Raw genomic sequence first — 21,340 nt, 5'->3', positions numbered from 1 at the left:
TCAATTTTATCCAATATAACACGCAAAACGAAATGTTATTCGAACTCGGCATCTTGAGCAATTCGTTCCTAAAAAGCCCGAATCAGGTAGAAAATTTTGAACCCTTCATATCAGCGTTAACACGTGTTTTGCAGTATGATGCAAGATGCCGATTTCGTTTTCAACGGGCCATGTAACTAGGGTCGGCGTTGGGTGAAAGGATGAACGGTTCTTACAACAAGAAGAATTTGAATTTTCATATGACGGTGAGGGCATTCGTTTTAAAATTTTATATTATTATATTATATCATATTATATCAGCACAGCACAGAAGGAGGTCATACTCGCGAATGTAAGAACGGTCAGGAAATTTCTTACAACAATCTGACATGCCTTGGCAAAACAGTTTGCCCGGCACTAGGAACTGCCAACCCTTGAAGGTTGACCTTATGGTTGAAGGCAACCATAAATTTCTGGCAAGAGTCTTCCAAAAATCCCTAACTGACCCATCAATTTTACCTGACTTCTGCACACTTGGTTCAACTCATATGATACTGATACCAAAGGGTAAAAACACCGAAGACCCCAGAGACTATCGACCAATCACTTGTTTACCTACGGTATACAAGATATTAACAGGGACCATCACACAACACATCTGAAGACACGTGGAAAAATACAACATAATGGCACAAGATCAAAATGGCAGCAGAAAGGACACAAGGGGATGTAAAGAGCTGTTGATAATAGATACACTTGTCACAAAACAGGCAAAAAAGAAACAAAGAAACATTCCATGGCATGGATTGATTACAAAAATGCGTTCGATTCAATACCACACTCTTGGCTTCTGAAAACTCTTAGACTATATGGTGTCGCGGAGGCTGTAATCAATTTACTGCAACATCTGATGGAAAAGTGGAGAACAAGGCTACAAGTAAAGACCAACAAGAACAACTACAAAACAGGCGAAATCAACATCAGAAAAGGGATCTTTCAAGGCGACAAACTGAGTACGTTATGGTTCTGCCTGGCCATCAACTTCCTAAGTAAATTGCTGAACAATTCATCCTACGGATATGTTATAGATAAAAGAACCAACATAAAGATAAACCATCTCCTTTATATCGATGATTTAAAACTGTATGCAGCCAATGAAGAGCAGCTCTTGCGACAACTAAAAATTGTAGCGTCTTTTACGAAAACAATAAAGATGGAGCTAGGACTTGAGAAATGTGCAGTCATACACGTGAAAAGAGGAAAGCTATCGGAAGGGAACACTGTGATGATAGAGGATGACTTGGGCATTCGAAGATTAACGCAAGGAGACACTTACAAGTACCTAGGAATCCAACAAGGAATGGAAATAAAATCAAATGAAACCAAAGAATCATTTAAATATAAATTCCTGAATAGGTTGAAGAAGATTTTCCAAGCGAAACTGAATGCCAAAGCAATGAACACAGCGATAAGCTCCTGGGTGATACCCTGCCTCTCTTACTCCTTTGGAGTTGTCAAATGGACTGCTTCAGATCTCAAACATCTAGATATTCAAGTACGAGCACTCCTCACGAGGCATGGGATGCACCATCCTCATGCCTCCGTCAATAGGCTGTACATACCAAGGAAGGATGGGGGAGAGGTATGCAAAGTATTGAAAGCATCCACCATAACGTTATCAGGGATATGAGAGAATACTTCAAATTGAAAAACTTACCATTCTACAAAGCTCTATCCAAGGAAGACCAGAACATCACGGCCTTAAATTTAGCAACTGAACACCATCTGCTTCAATCTCCCACCAATGAAGAACTATCTGAGATGTGGCACAGCAAAGCATTACATGGAAGATATCCAGCGGCCCTGAAGAAGAGAAGCGTCGATAATAATAATAATTCCTGATAGCTATTTACATTTATCCTTTATTGCGAATTTTGCTCATAGCAAACTGTTTTTGGCGATCCCTTGAGGTTCGAGTTTTTTTCTGATATGCATCACCATCTCATACTGTCACTAGCAGCCACTGATTGTAGTGGTTCCAGCTACAGTACCGAGTTCCGCCGACAGAGGGAGTGACTCGCTATAGGCTTTCAGAATTCAACCGTATTTATCGTTTATTTTAACCGCATTTTCCTGAAAATTAGTCAATTGACCATTGTTTCATCAACCGCCCCACGCCAACCAGTATATTTCTTGCATCTAATTCAATTTAGGCGAAATAAAGAACTGATCAGTTAGGTACTGTGTTGCAAGATATTATTGCCAGTGAGTTAGAAGAGGTAGGTACTCTTTTTAACGACTAAAAATCGTTGGAAAGCAGAGAATCGGAAGACACTACCACCCTAGTCTTCACTGATACCCTTCTCCACTGATAATTTCAAGTCTACCCCAGCTCTCTATTTTTGGAGATTCTGTGACAAACGTGAGGTTCACTGATTGCCTTACTGGCGCCCGAGCAAAGGCAAGGAGCGGCCAGAATGCTGAAAACTCTCACAATAGGCCCTGAAATAAATTTTTAATCTTTTAACATCTCAACTTGAGTGTCAGAATATTTGAATTCATAAAAACAGATTTTTTTTAGTTATAGGAGTGTGTAACGGTATGAACGAACATTTAAATAGTCGAATAAAAGTAGTACTTGAAAATTTTATTAGCGCATTCGTTTGTTACTCAACGATCCCTTCTGCCACAGATTACAGAGTAGAATAGATCTGATACTCACGTTCTACGGTGAAAAATACAGTTTATCCCGCCCTCAGCGCCCCCATGCGGCTGCCACCCAACTAACCGGGAGTAATGTCGGTAAAACAGGAAACTGCAATTGTAAGGCGCGAAATTCAAATTGGCCCATTCACTGGTCTTTTAGACGTCGATAGAATAATATGGATTATTATGGCGAATTTAAAGGAGAAATAAAACATCTCATGAAAAATATACATATATTGATATTTCCAGCACAGGAAAAAAAAAATATGGAAATACATAAGCTATAATTTTGGCAATGAATATATGAGCAGAGGTAAAATGTCAATAGGGTCACATATCTTCGTAAGACAATAATTATAATAAACAGTAATAATATTGTTCATAGGAAATGAGGTTGAAATTATTATATGTTCAGAAATCTTCAACATTATCCTAAAAGGACACAATGTTTGTTGGGAGTCGGCCATAGAAATCAAAAACAGCATGCCAAAGCTTAGAATGCATGAATAATTTGGAAAAGAAAAAATTAGTTGCCCAAAGACCTATGTGGATTTTATATTTTCCTGCAGGAAAGATTTCAAAGTCTCTAAACAACGACTCCCTGTTTTATCTTCCTCACAGTTAGATCACCAGGAATGCACTGACAGGAAATTATTAATAACTAAAGTTTTGAATGATGAAATAAAGTGTTCAACATTTGGGTTAGTATTCCTTACTCCATGTGCTCTAATGTACCCAAAAAGGTTTCCTAAACAATCTTGATTGAAAGCCCCAGTTAGAATATATTTAAAGTGATAATCATTGAACAGTTTAACAGGTAAAGGAATGCTTTCAATGTTGTCACTATATTCTTCAAAGTGGCACCACAATGGATCTTTTCTTTCGAGGGCAATAAAATGAAATATGTACTGTTGAAAATTTGTATCGCCTGCTCCCAACAAACATTGTGTTCTGTTTGAATACTAACCGTCTTCTTTAAGAGTTTCGCAGTGGATGTCCAAGCTCTGGATACATTCAACGAATCAAATAACTCATCCAAGAATAGTATAAAGTCAGCAGTGTCGATAGCCTCTCTGTGAAGCTGAACCGGATGCTTGATTTCTAAAAAGGAAAATAGTAAATTTTTGTATTATTATGTTTGAAAAAAATACTTACCCCATTGAGAAATGAGCTTCATCATTGACCCCACGGCTTAATAACTGACTACACAGTTTGACTTTCATTTCCATTAACACAATTTTTAAAGGGTTTGGTTGGATTGGTTTTAGTATAAACGATTAATGTAATAATTACGTGGTTCTTTGAATCAAATATTTCTTACAAGAAAATTGATTTCCTGATAAAACTCAATAAATGAGTATTTTTAATTTACTCTCGTATAAGATCTCGTTTGTAAACAAGAATTTGCATTAAAACATATTGACATTGACAGTGTTGGCGTTCACAAATCCAATATGTCAGAATACAGTAACATGTGTAGAATATTTTCGTATGCAGTGCCACATAGCGATTGATTGCAGAACTAAAAACCGTATTTGGGGTGGGGGTAAGGAAGTGTCAAGCCCCTGCCTTCTGCGCAATCTCAACTTTGCGATGTCTGGATGACTCTTTTCTTCTTCCTACTTTCTTTTCTGGCAGAAACAACACTAAGAACTTTTTCCGGCTGTTATTTTTTGATTGTGAAAGAAATAAATTGAGTCGTAACGCAGCAAAAGTCATTTATTCGATGGAATATTTCTGACATAACAATTTAAGTATGTCCTTAAAGGAAAATGAAATTTCCATAAAATTTTACAATTATAATTAACTGAGAAATGGCAGCCAGTGTTTTATTGTTATTTGCGTGTACCCTTTTAATCAAGGTAGGTAATAGAACACCTAAACCTGCCTATAGTTTTGCGAATTTCATCATAAAAATAAAAATATTTCGTCCGATAGAGGACTCGTTTTGCATATGGAATTGTTGTCAATCTTCTAGGTAGTGTTGGAAAGAATTATCTTGGAATGTCTGTCATTTACTCAGAAAAATTTTATGATCGTATTTGAATAAATAAGTATTCAACATCAGCAAATTGATTCTTTTCAGCAGAAAATAGGGGTTTGAGAATTACCAGTCATCATCAAGAAGAAGAAAGCTTATAGGTATATGTTGAAATAATGATGATGAGAGAACTAGTCCATACTCGATGACAGTTCATTTACGGATGTTATTTTCAATGAACTTTCTTTCCATCGTTTCAATTACTGAAGATAGATAAAACCATTATGAAACCTATCTAGAAATAAATCATGAACAAGCGAACTCAAGTCATTTTTCTACATTCGGTGTCTAAAAAGATGTATAGGTAGATAGTGTGTGACGTGAAATAATAGTTCATAAAATATTCGCTGTATCATCTATTGGTACTATTGATTTCAATTATTTTGGAACGTTATCTCCAACGTTTTGGAGGCAATCGATAGTCGTCTTCAGAAATAATATTCTTACTGTTAACGGTTAACAGTTAAACTTCGTTCGAAAGAAAGAATGTTTTATGTGACAGTGAATGCATTCGTTCCGTTTTTGCAGTTCTGATATGACAGATTTTTGTTTTATATAGGTACATATTATATATTTCGGTCTGATTTCTGAAAAAAAAAATGTTTAAAATCCATATTTTGGAGAAGGTGTTTCTTTGTACCGAATAAGATCTTAAGGTGGTATGAAAAAAAAGCACTAGACCTTTTCTGCATTTTACGTTGAAAAGTTGCCTATTCTGTGAGGATTTCGAAAATGTAAAATAAAGGTGATAACTTTCTTCACAAAAAATATATTGAAATGTTTATCGAAAATTTAACATTCTGTTATGTTTTATTGTCAATAAAGCACTTATATTTCATTGGGATTTCATTACAAAGCTCAAGCGTCTCTTACAAAAGGTAGTGCTTGACAATTGACAATGACATGGATGTTGATGTCTAGATAGATGGCGCCTATGCGGAGCGCCCCCTTATGTTACTTGTGTCAACCACAACTACCTACCTTAACTTTGAAATTTGGTCTCTGAATCTTATGTTGTTAATAGCATTACATCTAGATCTAGTTCTATATGCTGCACTAGCAGGTACATTCTCAGTCGTATTATTATCTGAATTTTGACTCAATCCAAGGCACTCGCGATGAGCAACAGGCTCATTAGCCAGTATCGGTATATCCTATTAAATACATTGTGCTAGATCTTGCATTCAACTTTTTACCTTTTGGAACATTTTCATTTCTAACTTCTACCTGTGAACCGAAAATTCTTATATTTTGCAGATCGGCTTGTTTTCCATAGAGTTTTTCATATGGAGTCAAAAAGTCAAATGATGAATGAGGCGTACGATTGTATAGATAGCAAGCAGTCGAAAATGCAAAACCCCAGAAAGTATTTGGAAAGCCTGATTCAAATAACAAGGCTCTAGCCCTTTCTTGGAGTGTTCTATTGAACCTTTCACCAGTTCCATTATGCTCATGTTGATAAGGTTCTGCTAACTGAATTTGAATACCAAACTGATCGAGAACTTGTTGGCAAGATTCGCTGATAAACTCTGTTCCATTATCACAACGTAATTTTCTGAATTGACCAGGACTAGGAAATAATGACTGAAGATAACTTGAAAGTTTCAGACTTACGTTTCATCAGGAAAATTTGTGCATATCTTGAATAATCATCTAGAACAATTAAAATATACTTTTTCTTAGTGTAATGTGTTGGCGGATTGACAGTTAATAGATCTGAATGAAGAATTTCACAAGCTCTAGTGGATCTCTTTCTTTTGCACATGTTTTTCTGGTCATTTTTGCTTTAGAACAAATTGTACAATTACCAGTACTGAGATTATACGTGAGTTCTTTAACTCCTTGAACAACATTAGGTAACTTTCCTAAGTAAGAAGATGATATATGACCCATTCTACGATGCCACATACTACCTTCCTGAGCCAACATTTTTAACTGATTACGAGTAAATCTTTTACGTAATTTTCGTGTTTCTCTTCTACTATTATTGACTTTCTAATTGGATTTGATAACTGAGAGTTTCATTTTAAAACTAGAATTATCTTTCGAACTTAACTGTTTATTGATACTTTCTTCTTTATTTACATTAATTTTGTTGATACTACTTGTATCACCAGAATTGACTGTTGCTGAGATTCGATAAACGCCATCCGATACAAAGAGCAGGGAGAGCTTTCTTCTTAATTTTCTAGATAAAATAAATCCATTATAAGCATTTAGCACAAGACTTGTCCCGAACTGAATATTAAATGCACGGACACTGAGAATATTATCCCTTACTTCGGGGACATACTGAACATTAGCTAGATGTACAATGTGCGAACTTTTTCCAAACTGTACTAATAATGGAGTGTTCCCTGACCCATTGACATAGTGCTTTCAGTTTCCGATGCCAAAACAACAGATATCGGCTCTTTATAAGCCTGATAGTTCAACAAAATATTCTGTACATTCACTACATGGTGAGATGCACCATAATCAACTAGAAATGTTGCAAACATACTGAAATTATTCAAATCGAACAATGACTTACTAGATTTTTGATCTTTCAGTTTCCTACAGTCCTTTTTTTCGTGTCCCTTCTTATGGCAGTAAAAGCAGAATCTCTGTGTTCACACATGTGTTTGACTTGTGGAACATCAAACCACATTTTCTGCAACTTGCCTCACGCTTTTCAGCTGGTGTCATTTTCTTGATTTTCTCCAACTGATCCAGTGTGTAAGGACTCTTTTCTGTCCTTTTCCCTTTAAAATAAGGAGACCTCTTAGCTGGATATTTCTCTTTTTTTGAACCATCCCTGTTTGTTCGATCAGACCTATTTTCTAAACAAAAATCACAAAAATTATTATCATCTCTCTTACCACATTTGATGCAGAGCACTAAAACTGAATTAGGATTAGCAAAAGTACATTCTCCAATGGGATCATCAATACAAAAAGAGCATACAGTATACACTTCATTGATCTCAGTATTGAGATTCTCACCCGTAATACCAAAACACTCGGAACAAATATCCAAACTATCATTTTATTCATTCTTATACATACTGTTTTCTGCTTCCTTGTAATATTGGCTATTCGCCACCTCCAGAAAGGCATTCTTGACGAATTCATACGTCGTCGTTTCCTCTGGTAGTGTAGCCATTGTGGTGAAAAACGCCAAGAAACCATTAGCATCCTTGATTTTATGTAGAAAATATACCACGATGATCTTCGGGTCCAACGGAAAGCCCAGTTCCTTGAATTCTTGAACTCCTTTTTCCAATTGTGAGACGAAGTTCACCGGGTTCATCTTCGGATAAAATGTGATTTTTCCAAAATTGTCCAATACTTCCACCATTTTTTGAACGTCATTTTTGCCGAACATTTGAATAAGTTTTTGGAAGGCTTCAGCTGCCGATTCTTCGTTTTCTATCACAGCTCTGGGAGCGTGCTGCAAATATGCTTCCAAGTATTGTAGGACTTGAGCGTTGTACATGTTTTTTTCTTCTACGCTCATGCTACACTCTGGTCCATCCATATTGTGTAGTAAAAATTGGGATCTTCCTAGGGCCCTAATGTCACGCTCGACTCTTTGTTTCCATGAACGGAAATTGGAATGACCCCTCAGCTTGTCGCTGTTCTCAAATTGAGGTATTATGAAGGTGGGTATATTGACCTTCTCCACAGATGATTCTGATATTGTGCTTCCTGTTGACGTTGCCGGAGGATTCAAGTTGTTCATTTGCTCTGCCAACATCTTCACGAAATTGGTCTTCGTGAGCATCGCAAAAATGTTTTCTGGTACTCCCATCGTTGACCTTTCGCTTGCATCGGATTGGTCCATCTCGACCATCTCTTCTTGATTGAACATGCTTGTTGTTTTGATGTTGAACACGTGGTCTTCTAGTCTTCTGTTTAACACGTGGTCTTCTATTTCTTAATTAATACGCACGCACATACACACAAGCGCTGCTACCATGTGAGGGTGGATAATCTTAAAACTGATGAAACGGTTTTTAACAAAGTTTATTTGAAAATATATTTCAACACACTGGTGAATTTACACAAAATGGCCGATGGTCGCTTGAAACTATTAATAGTGAGAGTAGCCTTTATCTATTCGTATTCCCGACAGAACTGGCTTCTGCACCATTAATAGCACGTGTACCTAACTTAGTTGCGCTTGCTCATTAGGCCGAACATAATATTAGTTGTCAACAGGTTGCTTTATAGAAGTGGACTGGTCCCAAATCAACTTTGGCCAGCAGTTCTTACTTCAACAGAATTAAATTTAATTAATTATAGGAATTTAATTAGAATATTTCGAGATTTTTGAATTGAGAATATTGAAATTATTTTTTAATGGCATTAAATGTTATAATAATATATTTGAATTTTTCATTTTTCTTGAATCCTCAATAGTGATAGAGTGTACCGGGAATTTCAAAATTTAATTTTATCATTTATTTGATTCTAAAATTCATTCTCATTTCTAACGAAAAAACAAATAAAAGGAATCATAACAATATATATATATATATATATTTTTTTTTTCCCCTTTTTTTTTTCCTCCACACTTCGCACGCGCCAAGAGTACCTCCGTGTGCTAATGGGGATATATAATTTTTCGCACTATGTTGACGGTTCCCAGGATTACTGCTTTCTGCATCCAAGTGATGGTGTTCTGCGGTAGATCCAGTTCATGTAGATGTTGGGTGGTCTTTCGATGTACGAGGCCATTTACCCTTATTATTAGAGGCATTATAGTCACTGTGTTAAGCCTCCACATGTCCTTCATTTGCTGTGCAAGTGCCTCATATTTGGATATTCTCTCGGCATAGCTTTTCGCTAGGTTGTAATCTTGCGGCACAGCAAAGTCAATAATAATGACGGTCTTCTTTTTGTTATCCCATACCACCATGTTCGGTCTATTGTGTTCCACACCTCTGTCTGTTGTGACTGCCAGATCCCAGTAGATTTTGTGCTGTTCGTTCTCTACTATAGTTTGTGGTTTATATATGTGGTGTGGTGTGAAGTGTTGGACCAGTTGCTTTTGGAGGGATAGTACTTGATGAACGACTTTACCCATATTGTCATGTCTGCTGAGATATTTAGTACCTGCTAGTGTGGAACATCCTGAGGACAAGTGCTGGATAGTTTCTTCGGCAGCGTTGCACATCCTGCATTTAGTGGTTTCCACTTGTTGTTGTAAAATATGCTTTACATACGTTCTGGTTGGGACGACCTGGTCTTGGATGGCCAAGATTGTTCCCTCTGCTTGGGGAAATAGATAGCCTTGTACCAGGTAGGTATTTGAGTTTTTTATATCTACATCTGGTTGGTGTAAACTTGTGTAGAATCTTCCGTGTAAGGCTTCTGTTTTCCAGCTCTGTCTTAATTTTTCAGATCGATCTTCTCCTGCGACCTGCCCGTTGTCTGTTTCAGTGTATTGGGCCGATATCCATTGATATACAGGTAAGTTGTTCTCCCTGAAATACTCTCTAATTTTTCATTTCTCTGTCAGACAGATGTGCTGCAAGCTGCTTAGCCCGCGTTCTCTTTCTTTTCGAGGTAAGTAAAGCCTTTCTGTTGCCGAGTTTGGGTGTAGCATGCCGTTCTGTGTGAATGTTGTTCGTATTCTTCTGTCCAGCCTTTCCAGATCTGTATAAGAAAAAGTTGGTATGGCCCAGGTGTTGATGGCTGTGATTTCGTTTTTTGCTGACAGTTGTGAGTTGATTATTTTCTTGACGCGTCCGATGAGTTCTGTTTCTGCAGCAATTTTGTTTTCTTTTTGTTTTATTATATATATATATATATATATATATATATATATATATATATATATATATATATATATATATATATATATATATATATATATATATATGTTAGAATTAATAAAACACGTGGTTGATACTTTTTATTCACAAAGTAAGATGGCGGTCGGTTATCTAGCACGTGGAGGTGCTGTAACAAAGGGTCAGGTACAAAGCGTATCGCCCGACAAGATAGTTCAAGTAATTGTGTGCTCGGCCTGTGCGAAGAGAGAGCAGGTAACATTGGAGCACAGAGTTCACAGAGCATAGGTTCTATACTCTTATTCTTCCTTCGACATTCGTCGTCGGACATTATCAGTATATTTTAAGGGGGGTCAAATTAACATTTGCTAACACGGCCATACTGACCACTGAAACGTCCTCGTTTCACTTAGTAGGCATAAACAATATCTTAATATCAAACAACATTGTTAAAGGGAGCTTGTAAACATAAAACAGTTGAATCTTTGTGTACATGGCTCTGTTTGATGCGCTGGCTCGCGCTGCGGCATTATTATAGGTGGAAAAAAGAGCCAAGCGAGAAAAAAACCACCACCGCTTACTGTTTACAGATCAGGTCAGCAAAACACTTGGAATTTCAAAAGTTGTTAAATTGTCATTTACAACATATAAACTGTTAAATTAGGTTTGTGACATTGCACAGAAGTTAGCCTCTACTAGGGACTCCCGTCCGGGCCTTACTTGTCAATTGCACAGAAGTTAGCCTCACTAGCGACCTCCCGTCTAGGCCTTACTTGTCAATATCAGAACTGTGAAATTGAACAGAGGTTAGCCTCAACTAGGGACTCCCGTCCGGACCTTACTTGTCAATTGCACAGAGTTAGCCTCACTAGCGACATCCCGTCTGGGCCTTACTTGTCAATATCACTACTGTAAAATTGCACAGATGTTAGCCTCTACTAGGGACTCCCGTCCGGACCTTACTTGTCAATTGCACAGAAGTTAGCCTCACTAGCGACCTCCCGTCTAGGCCTTACTTGTCAATATCACAACTGTGAAATTGCACAGAGGTTAGCCTCAACTAGGGACTCCCGTCCGGACCTTACTTCTCAATTGCACACAGTTAGCCTCACTAGCGACATCCCGTCTGGGCCTTACTTGTCAATTTTACATCTTCGTATTTAAAGTACCGAAAACTTATCATGGAATTTCAAGTGCTTTGGAAAACATTCAACATAAAATGAACATGAGAGAATACAATGGATCATAACATAACAATAAGAATCTCATAAGGAACAGCATAGAACATAAAATCTGATGGACATGAGAATATTTCACTTCATCATGGCGCATCATTGAAACTAGCACTCACTCATCACTATTTGCTTTTTTTAGGCCAAGATCTCATTGGTTCTATTCTGGACTCCTACACTTCTCAAGGCATATAGATCGTTTGGTAGGACTGCTTGCACTTCGAAAGGTCCAATAAATGTTGGCTTCAGTTTTTCTTCATTCGATAGATGTCACCTTCATGGAAATTTTCTGATTAACATCAATCGGTAACCTAACCTGATGGTGATGTTCGAGACCTGCCAGCGTTATACTATACTCCTGGATTGCTCAACGGGAACATTTTACATTCTTGAGAGCGCTTGTCTTGTGTAAATCTTCATAAAAATTCACGTACAAAACAGATCAGACTTTTGCAATTGGTTTTGATTTTCCTGAAACATAACAAAGCGCCAGTATCTTATTTCCACTAGGTATGTTCCGACTAAGTTAGTCGACATGCTTGAGAATTTTTGTTATTTGACAATATTCGATTTATTCAATACTTCACTAATCGCTCGTCCAATCCTGACAAGTCTAGATTCAAATCTAATGTGCTAATTGATTGTTACGAACACTGGGTCACTAAAGTTTGACTGAACTTGTTTCTCTCTTTTTCTTAACAAAATAAAAATCTTCAGTATGTCCCTTTCAATCACAGAAATTACATTCAAGACTGGAATTTTCTGGATTAGAATTAAAACAACGTTTCTTTACAATAATCTAACTTTCTATGCCTAAATTTTCCACAGTTCTTACAATTCCCATGAAAGGTTTTATCTGATTCTGTTTTCAGTAGCTGCTTCATTCTTCTAGTTTTCTACTATTTTATCTGAGACTAATATGGAGCGTCGGAATCCAATGAAGAAGGCAATTTCAGCTGCTGCATTTCATTCTTAGGTTCTTGCACTAATAATCTATTCTTAACTTCTACATTAGTGATATCATGTGCTATCAAGTTCAACACTATTTCCCACGGAAACCTTTCACAAAGTTTCCTGATCGAATTCAACTTGGCATGAGCATACTCTACTAACGAACTAAAATTTGCACTACTTATCAACATGCTAGCTTTAAGCCTCGTGGCCGGAGTTCCTTTCTCAGGGAACGCTATCTCTAAATTCCTAGAAAATGTTGACCAATTTCTAACTATCGGTTTCCAATTTTGATAAATTTTGGCTGCACGGCCTTTCAGGGCTTGCCCAGCTTTTGATACTACAACAGTATCAGACGTACCTGTTTCGAATTTAATTTGATCAACTTCCTCAATCCACTCCTTGGTTGAAAAGGATGTATCGTCGGGGTCAAACTGGGCTAACGATAATTATGCGGTCACCACGTGGTCGGTGTCGTTCCTTAAACGAAATGGCTTACTTTCTTCAGGAGCTTTGTTGAGATTTTGCTGGTCCATTTTGGCTTATTCTTGTAGATTCTCACAAAACACAAACGATTTTCACTCACAAAATAGGATCCTCAATTTCTTTTCTCGAAAGAAGAAATTTAATCCCACTTCTGATGTTAGAATTAAGTAAAACACGTGGTTGATACTTTTTATTCACAAAGTAAGATGGCGGTCGGTTATCTAGCACGTGGAGGTGCTCTAACAAAGGGTCAGGTACAAAGCGTATCGCCCGACAAGATAGTTCAAGTAATTGTGTGCTCGGCCTGTGCGAAGAGAGAGCAGGTAACATTGGAGCACAGAGTTCACAGAGCATAGGTTCTATACTCTTATTCTTCCTTCGACATTCGTCGTCGGACATTATCAGTATATTTTAAGGGGGGTCAAATTAACATTTGCTAACATATATATATATATATATATATATATATATATATACATAATCGAGGTGAGCTACTAGTCGTCAGGAGATATCGAAGAGGTTAAGGGTGTTTCGACTATTGGGCAGTTAGTTAAAGTCAATTTGTATTAACAGCTCTATATTTCGTCCGAACTTTGTGGACTTCTTCAGGAGCATACTGTAAAAAAAAAAACTTCACCTTATATTCTAATGTACATATATGACAGTGGACTTACAATACTAAGACATAAACAGGGGCACAGCTTCAAGAAAAAGGCACAACCGCTGAAAGTTGTCAATCCACATTATCATAATAACAAATTTCAGGAGATATTGTACGATGTTAATAAATTATTATTACTTAAATTCTTTCTTAATTGTTTCGAAAAATAGCGGTGCATAACAAAATGAAGTCACTGACGCGACGAACACAGACCAGGAACATAGAACAACATATGATATGGACTTATTTTTCTTGACAGGAATGATTTTGTTTTTAATTTTTATTTTAAAACCACCTTTTTATGTGGGAACATTCACTGTGTAAGGTCCTGCAGATTTCGTCCATATTGATCACTTCTTAGGAGAAAACTATATATACTGCTGAGATTTTTTGTATCTGATTTCATATTCATTGTGTTATTTTGTTGTATATGGCACATCTCGAGGAATAAGCGTTTGTTATAGTTGTCTTCTTGCTCTAGCACCATTACATTCTCGAAATCTACGTTGTGACCTGTGTTCTTAATGTGTTGGCCCAGTGCACATTGGTCGAGGCGAATGGTGGAATCGCTTTTGTGCAGGGAAATTCTTTTTGCTAGGGCTTGCGAAGTCTGGCCTATGCATACCTGGGGGCAATGTCTGCATTTTATCTGGTAGACTACGTTTCGTTTGAACGAGTTTTTTAACTTTTCTTCTGTGTTACTGAAAAGCGATTTGATGGCTACTAAGGTGTATCTTGCAACTTTTATGTTCATGTATTTTTTGAACAGTTTTGTTAGCTCGAATGTCAACTCTTTGATGTATGGTAACTTTGCGAAGGTGACTCGCATTCCCATTTTCAGCTGTTATGGTCGGCTCTGGAAGGCGCGTTGTGCTGTATAACAGTTTCTTAAGTAGTTGGTTGGAGTACCCATTGTCTCTTTAGTTGGAATAGCCTTCCTAGAGCTCCTTTTGTCAATGTGGGATGTGTGATGTCTTCGATTCTTTTCTTTAGGCCTAAGATGGTGTTCACTGTTATTTTGTATTGTGGTATGACGACGCATTGATGTACCTGCCGGAACTGCTTGGCTTCTGGTACCAGTCCAATTTTATAGTATTATCTTCTTGCCTGATCAGTTTGGTATCTAGAAAAGGCACGCTTCTATTTGATTCGCTGTTTTCGTTCTTTATCAATTCACTGACTGACAATAGGTTAGTTCTGAGACTGGGTACACACAATACATTCTTCACAGTTATGTGAAAATTGTGATTTGTTGTCATGTCTACATCTCCTATACATCGAACGGGAACTTTCTTGTTAATGGCAACGATGATTACTGGAAAATTCGAAGAGTATGACGGATTTTTTATCCAACTTTCATTCGTACACATGTGTTGACTTGCACCTGAGTCGATGTAAAAATCACCTTTGTTGAATTTGCCGCTGAGAAATACAGCACTGAAAGCTTGATTTTGTTTCTTCTTATCAGCTTTCTCGTTTAAAATTGGGCACTTATTACGATAATGTCCAATGTCTTTGCATTTGCAACATTTTATCTTCATACTTCTGACAGCTGAGTTTGACGCTGACGTTGACGTCGACGGCGCATTGAAGTTGACATTTCTGCCAGTGTCGCCACCTTTAGCGATTTTCTTTTTATGCCAACCTCTCGATGAGAATAATGCTCCGTTGCATTCCGTTTCTGTTTCCATATCCAGTAATTTGGTTTTGATGGAATCGGCAGTAATATGAAGTGAGGAATGTTCGATAGCCATTATCATGGGCATAAATCGCTCTGCTAATCCGGCCAGCAACAATGAACCAACCCATTCGTCGTTGATAGCGAATCCTGTTCCGCTTAAACGTTGAGAAGTCTCAACTATTTGTGTCACATAATTCGTCATATTCTCACAGTTTTCTAATCGTATAGAAATGAGGTGACGAAGCGAAGTAATCCTCCTCGAAAATCCTGAATCGTCGAACAAAGCACGTAGTTTTTTCCACAATTCGTTCGTGGTCTTTCTGTCCTTTATGTGTACAAATAATGATCAGTCAATCGTCAAAATTAATTTAGCTCGTGCCTTAGCATCAGCTGCTGCTGCCGCGCCTTCAGTTTATTCCTGCTTCAGGTATTTGTCTGCACCTTCTAGCACCAACAAATTTTCCACAGCGAACGCCCAATCATCGAAGTTTTCGCGTCCTTTCAGCTTCGGAATATTTGTTTTATAGTTAGAACTAATTTTCTTGCGAAAACAAATACGAAAAACTGAATTTTAAACGATATTTTCGTCAAATCAAGGGAAGCGGCCCATAACCTGTAATCATGCACGTGGTGATTGGACTGACTTTTTATCTCATAGAAGTGACAGGTCATAGACAAATCATAGAAAACAAAATAACATATTTTGATATCATCTCTAACAGATACGAAGTTATATATGTTATTCAGATTTGACATACCATGTATTTGTTGATGGTCAAGAAATTATTCATTTATTTATAATATATTGAAATATTATATATTTATATTTATATATAATTATGTAATCGCACCCCATATTAATTCAATGTAACTTATCCAGATTTACCATAAGCTTTGTATATGACTATGTTGCAGCCTGCAAAGTCAGCAGTGAACACCTGCAGTGCTGAGTCACATCCTATAATAATAAAAATAATAATAATAATAATAATAATAATATATTTCATTCCTTTCAGACATTTTAAAAAAATGTATAGGACACGTACAAGAAGAATATAACTCGATAGATCGAGAAAAAAATAAACTAATCAATCAAAATTTATACAAAAAAAATTCAGGTATGCTATAGAAACATTTATACTTGGCAGTGTTATGTTTTGGTATGCACATTATTTCCTTATGTCTCGTCTCATATTCATGGAAGTCGGAACACTTATTCAAATGATTCAAATTAGAACGTATATATAGAAGACACTGTAAGATGTAAATACAGGGGAAAGTCAAAATCTTATGTTCCTTGAAAACTGGTCTACATGAATGCTGAGGTCTTAAGTTGAAAATAAGTCGGATTGTTTTTTTCTGGGCCCTGAACGCCCTAATGCTATTTGTTGAGTTACCCCATAACATAACACAACATTATAACTCAAATGGCTGTAAACCATACTGTAATAAATACCCAGCAAAGCATCAGCTGGAAGTGCACTCTTTAGTCGCAATATTGCATAGTATGAACTGTTGATTTTTTTACAAATGTGATCGATATGATCATGCCATCTCAAATGTGTGTCCAAATACAATCCCAGAAATTTCACACATTCCGTTGACTGCAAATTACCATTCTGGTTTACAATAACAAAAGGTTCAGAAGCTTGATCACGAATTTGAAATTTAACTATTTGGGTTTTATTGAAGTTAACTATTAGTGAGTTTTTGTGACACCAATCAATGAAGCTCTGAATTACAATTTCACAGAGTGATTTAAGTTCCATTAAACTAATTGCTTTGATTGCTACGGAAGTGTCGTCGGCAAAAAGAATTCTTATAGAAGCAATAATATAATCAGGCAACTCATTAATGAAGAGTGTAAAGAGCAGCGGTCCAAGAACCGATCCTTGAGGTACGCCTAGATCAGACTCATATTCTTGAGATTCATAGTTGTTGATTTGAACATAATTTTTTCTGTTAGTAAGATAACTGTTGATCCAGTCCAGAAATATACCCCGGAAACCTATTTGGTACAACTTGTCTAAGATGAAATGGTGATTAAGGCAGTCGAAGGCCCGCGAAAGGTCAAAGAACAGGCCGGCGACGTAGGAACCACTGTCCAAGCACTCATAGACGTACTCCACAAATTCACGGCTCGCAGTCTGGGTGGATCGACCAATTCTGAAGCCATGTTGCCTACTAGTTAGGATGGAAAACTGAGACAAGTAATCATGCATTCGCTTATATACAATTCTTTCGAACACCTTGGAAAGCTGACTACGTATGGAGATTGGTCTATAATTCGCTATGTTATCGATGTCGTCTTTCTTATGGATAGGTAAAACCCTAGCTAACTTAAGGGCAGATGGGAAAAGGAAAAGGGAAAAGGCCTGTGGAAATCGATTCGTTCACGAGATCGGAGAAATATTCCGCAATTAGAGGGGAGATTGATTTTAAAATTCTGGCAGATATTCCGTCATGACCAGTGCTACCACTATTCTTTAAACTGACAATGGTGTTGCAAACTTCATCTGGCAGTACAGAAAAGAAAAAAAAATTATGATTCATCAATTTGTGAGTGGTACACTTGTTTGACATAGAGTTACCATAATAGTTGCTCAGCGCCAGCCTGTTCACCTGACTAAAGTAATTCACGAATGCATCAGCCACTTCCTGAGGGGAAGATAGCTTTTTATCGTCGAGGGTTAGTGTAATATGCTTCCGAGTACTAACTGTGCCGTGTTCATGCTTAACCAGTTTCCAAACTGCTTTGTTAGTATTTGCAGATTCTAAAATGAAATTTCTGTTATACTCAATTTTCGTATCTTTGACCAGCCGAACGTAATCAGACTTGGCTTTTCGGTATTGAACATTAACCCTGGGCGTATTTAAATTTAGAGCCAGCCAGTGCAAATTACGTAAATGGTCTCTGGCTTGAAGTAACCGATGGTTAACCCATTGTGGTCTTCTTGATAAATTAGAGTTCAATTTTTTCAAAGGACAAGCAATCTCAATTTTGGATTTCAATATATCGATGAAATTTTGGAATTTTTGATCAACGGTTACAGAGTGAATACTATTGAAATCAATGTTGGAAATCAATGAATTGAGTTCATTGAGATTATTTTGAGAAACCATTCTGATTGTTTTAATCTCCCTATTGGTTTTCTCTACTGGGCGATTGACGTATTCAAGGACCACTGCTCTGTGATCGCTAATAAATGGTTCAACAACTGTAACATTCACAAGAGACTTATCAGTATTAGTTACAAAATAATCAACTTTGCTGGAAGATGTTATCCCATGCTTATTTGTGAAAACTCTTGTGGGCTCTGAGGAGCCAACGAATAGGTTCAGACTAATAAATAAATCCTCGAGCAGCTGACGTGATAAATCCCCATCGTCCAGGTAATTCACGTTTAAATCACCACATAAGAACACTATTCCATACTTCGAGATACAGTAATTCAGTACATACTGTAGGATATTCAAAAATAAATGAATTTTGCCAGTTGGGGGACGATAAACACTGATAATGCAGAATGATGACATACCGAAATTGTACTCAACCCCGCACATTTCACAGTGCATTTCAACTGAAAACTTATCAATGTTCAATTGCTCAACTTGAAGTTCGGAAAGCACATAAATTGCACATCCTCCATGTATTCGAGAGCCCCTAGAGTAATAGGCACCAATCTTGTATCCTGGGATGGACATGTGAGGAATCTGCTCCGGTGAGCACCAATGTTCGGCCACGCTGACGAAGTCAGGTTTCATAGAGCCAAGAAACATCTCTAAAGTAGTGAACTTGTTAGAAATACTTTGAGTATTTAACTGGATTATTTTCAGTCTTGTAGATGTTTGAATGTCGAAAGAATTGTTAGAATTCACAAACTTGTAGGTTCTGCTCGGCGCCGACTTAAAAAAATTTTTTTCACTGTAACACCTTCGGGCCAGAAAGTGGGATCATTCAATTGGGATACATATTCTGAGGGAAAACTCAACTTGAAAGAAGAATAAATGTCAGGTTGTTTCGACTTTAGTTGTTCGCATATGAAGTTCGGAATAGACCCGTTAAGAAATTTATTTATATCATCGACTGTAGTTGATGAATCAAGACGAGAGACATGAATATGGGATAGATATTTTTTGGGTGCACTGATAAGAGTAGTAGTCTTAGATGATCCAATTATGAGACTACTGCGTTTTCTTTGTTTATGAACATCAGAAGGTATTTCGTGTCGGTTTTGAATCGACTTCTTCCTTTTAGATTTAAAAGTTGTCCATTCTGAAGCACCGACCTTATCCTGGGATCCTACATTTTTATTCACAATTCGAGGAGCCCCTTCATCAAGTCGAGACGACTCCGTAGAAACATCAACAGACAGTTCGACGCCCCCTGAATTTGGTTCCGTGTGTTTCATACTCTTATCATCAAGGGAATTCCGGTCGGCTGTTATCACAGATGTAGTGTTGTTATTGATCTTTTTTAAAGATTGAATTTCCTCGATAAGTGCGTTCATTTGAGCATTCTGCGAGATTATTATGCTTTTCAAATTCGCTATTTCAGAATACAGCGGATGAAGAGCCTCCTGAATTGCTCCTTTAATGAAGGCATTCATTGGAGTACCCATTTCGGATGAATCACCTCGAAGAGCCGCGGATCCCGAAGAAGTTTCACACCGATCACAGATCCAATTGGTTATGGGTCCATCCTCACGCATTTTATTGAAATTTTCCACAGATACATTCACACACTTGATATGAAAACTGCTTGTACAAATCTTGCAATCGATAGGATCGTCATACCTATCAATCTTGAGAGAACATTGGGAGCAAGTTATACCTCGTACTCGCGACATGACGGCGGAACGCATAATGATAAGATATTTGTATAAAAGCATCTTCTTCCTTGCCTTCATTGAAGAAATAGATCTAGAGCCTTAGTCGATAGATCACAGAATATCCAAATATTCTCTATTGTAAATAAAGTGTTTTTTTAAAAAACCAAGTCTTCATCCCAAAATTCATAATTGGCGACGAGGTGATGGGATTGTGCCAGGTCTGAAGAAGAAGTGAATAGTGCCAGTCAAGTGTACCAGCTCCAGATCAGATACCTGTTGGTTTCAACCATCAAGCACACCCTGAAGAACCTGTGGAAGAAGACCAGAGAGTCCGATTGACGGAGTTGCGACCTCAACGACTTCAAGACTATCGGTGAGCATTTCCTATTTCTCCCCAGTTTCCCTAATCAGGTGAAAAATTAGTAAACTTGTATAGTTTTTCCTAGGTTTCTTTGAAAAAACCGATCACTAAAAAGTTTTTCCTAGGTTTCTTTAACAAAAACTTTGTTTGTTGGTATATTTATTCCATTAGTTTATTATTGTATTAAATAATTGATTAAATAAAGATTGAAAAATGGCCCGAACCCGAAACGTTTTATTATATTTGACTAAATAAATTAGTTTTACAAAATTCCAAACTTCAATTATTTAATACAATAATATTTAACAAAAACCGATCACTAAAGAGTTTTTCCTAGGTTTCTTTATTGAGAAAAAACAGATTACTATTTTAATATTGATAATTTATCTTGATACCGTAATTACTTTATAATATTTAATATTTTTATATTTCACGATTACGTCGATGAAATATTTTTGGGGTCGTAAAAAGAAAATAAATAAGATGGCACAAGAGAGAATAGATTTATCACTAGCTGAAAAATTTGGTATGCTCTTGCCTAAATTTTCTGGTATTGAAAATGAACTTCATTCTTTCATTAAAAGTTCCGAACTCTTGATGTTTGCGGATGAAAATCAAATAGTAAAGAATT

The 21,340-nt window shown here is 37.0% G+C and overlaps 1 protein-coding gene across 1 annotated transcript; it reads right to left on the bottom strand.

Moving 5' to 3' along the window:
• Positions 1-1,481: 1,481 nt before the first annotated feature.
• On the bottom strand, positions 1,482-8,830 carry LOC123314912. The gene is made up of 2 exons (XM_044900373.1): positions 7,260-8,830; positions 1,482-1,842 (listed from the first exon to the last, which is right to left on the bottom strand). Exon 1 carries the CDS (start codon positions 8,576-8,578, stop codon positions 7,754-7,756), a length of 825 nt encoding a protein of 274 aa, XP_044756308.1. The 5' UTR covers positions 8,579-8,830; the 3' UTR covers positions 1,482-1,842; positions 7,260-7,753.
• Positions 8,831-21,340: the final 12,510 nt, after the last annotated feature.

Source organism: Coccinella septempunctata, chromosome 6 (assembly GCF_907165205.1).
Source record: "Coccinella septempunctata chromosome 6, icCocSept1.1, whole genome shotgun sequence".
NCBI lineage: Eukaryota > Metazoa > Arthropoda > Insecta > Coleoptera > Coccinellidae > Coccinella > Coccinella septempunctata.
Note: the sequence above shows the minus strand (reverse complement) of the source record. Positions and strands in the feature narration are given on the sequence as shown.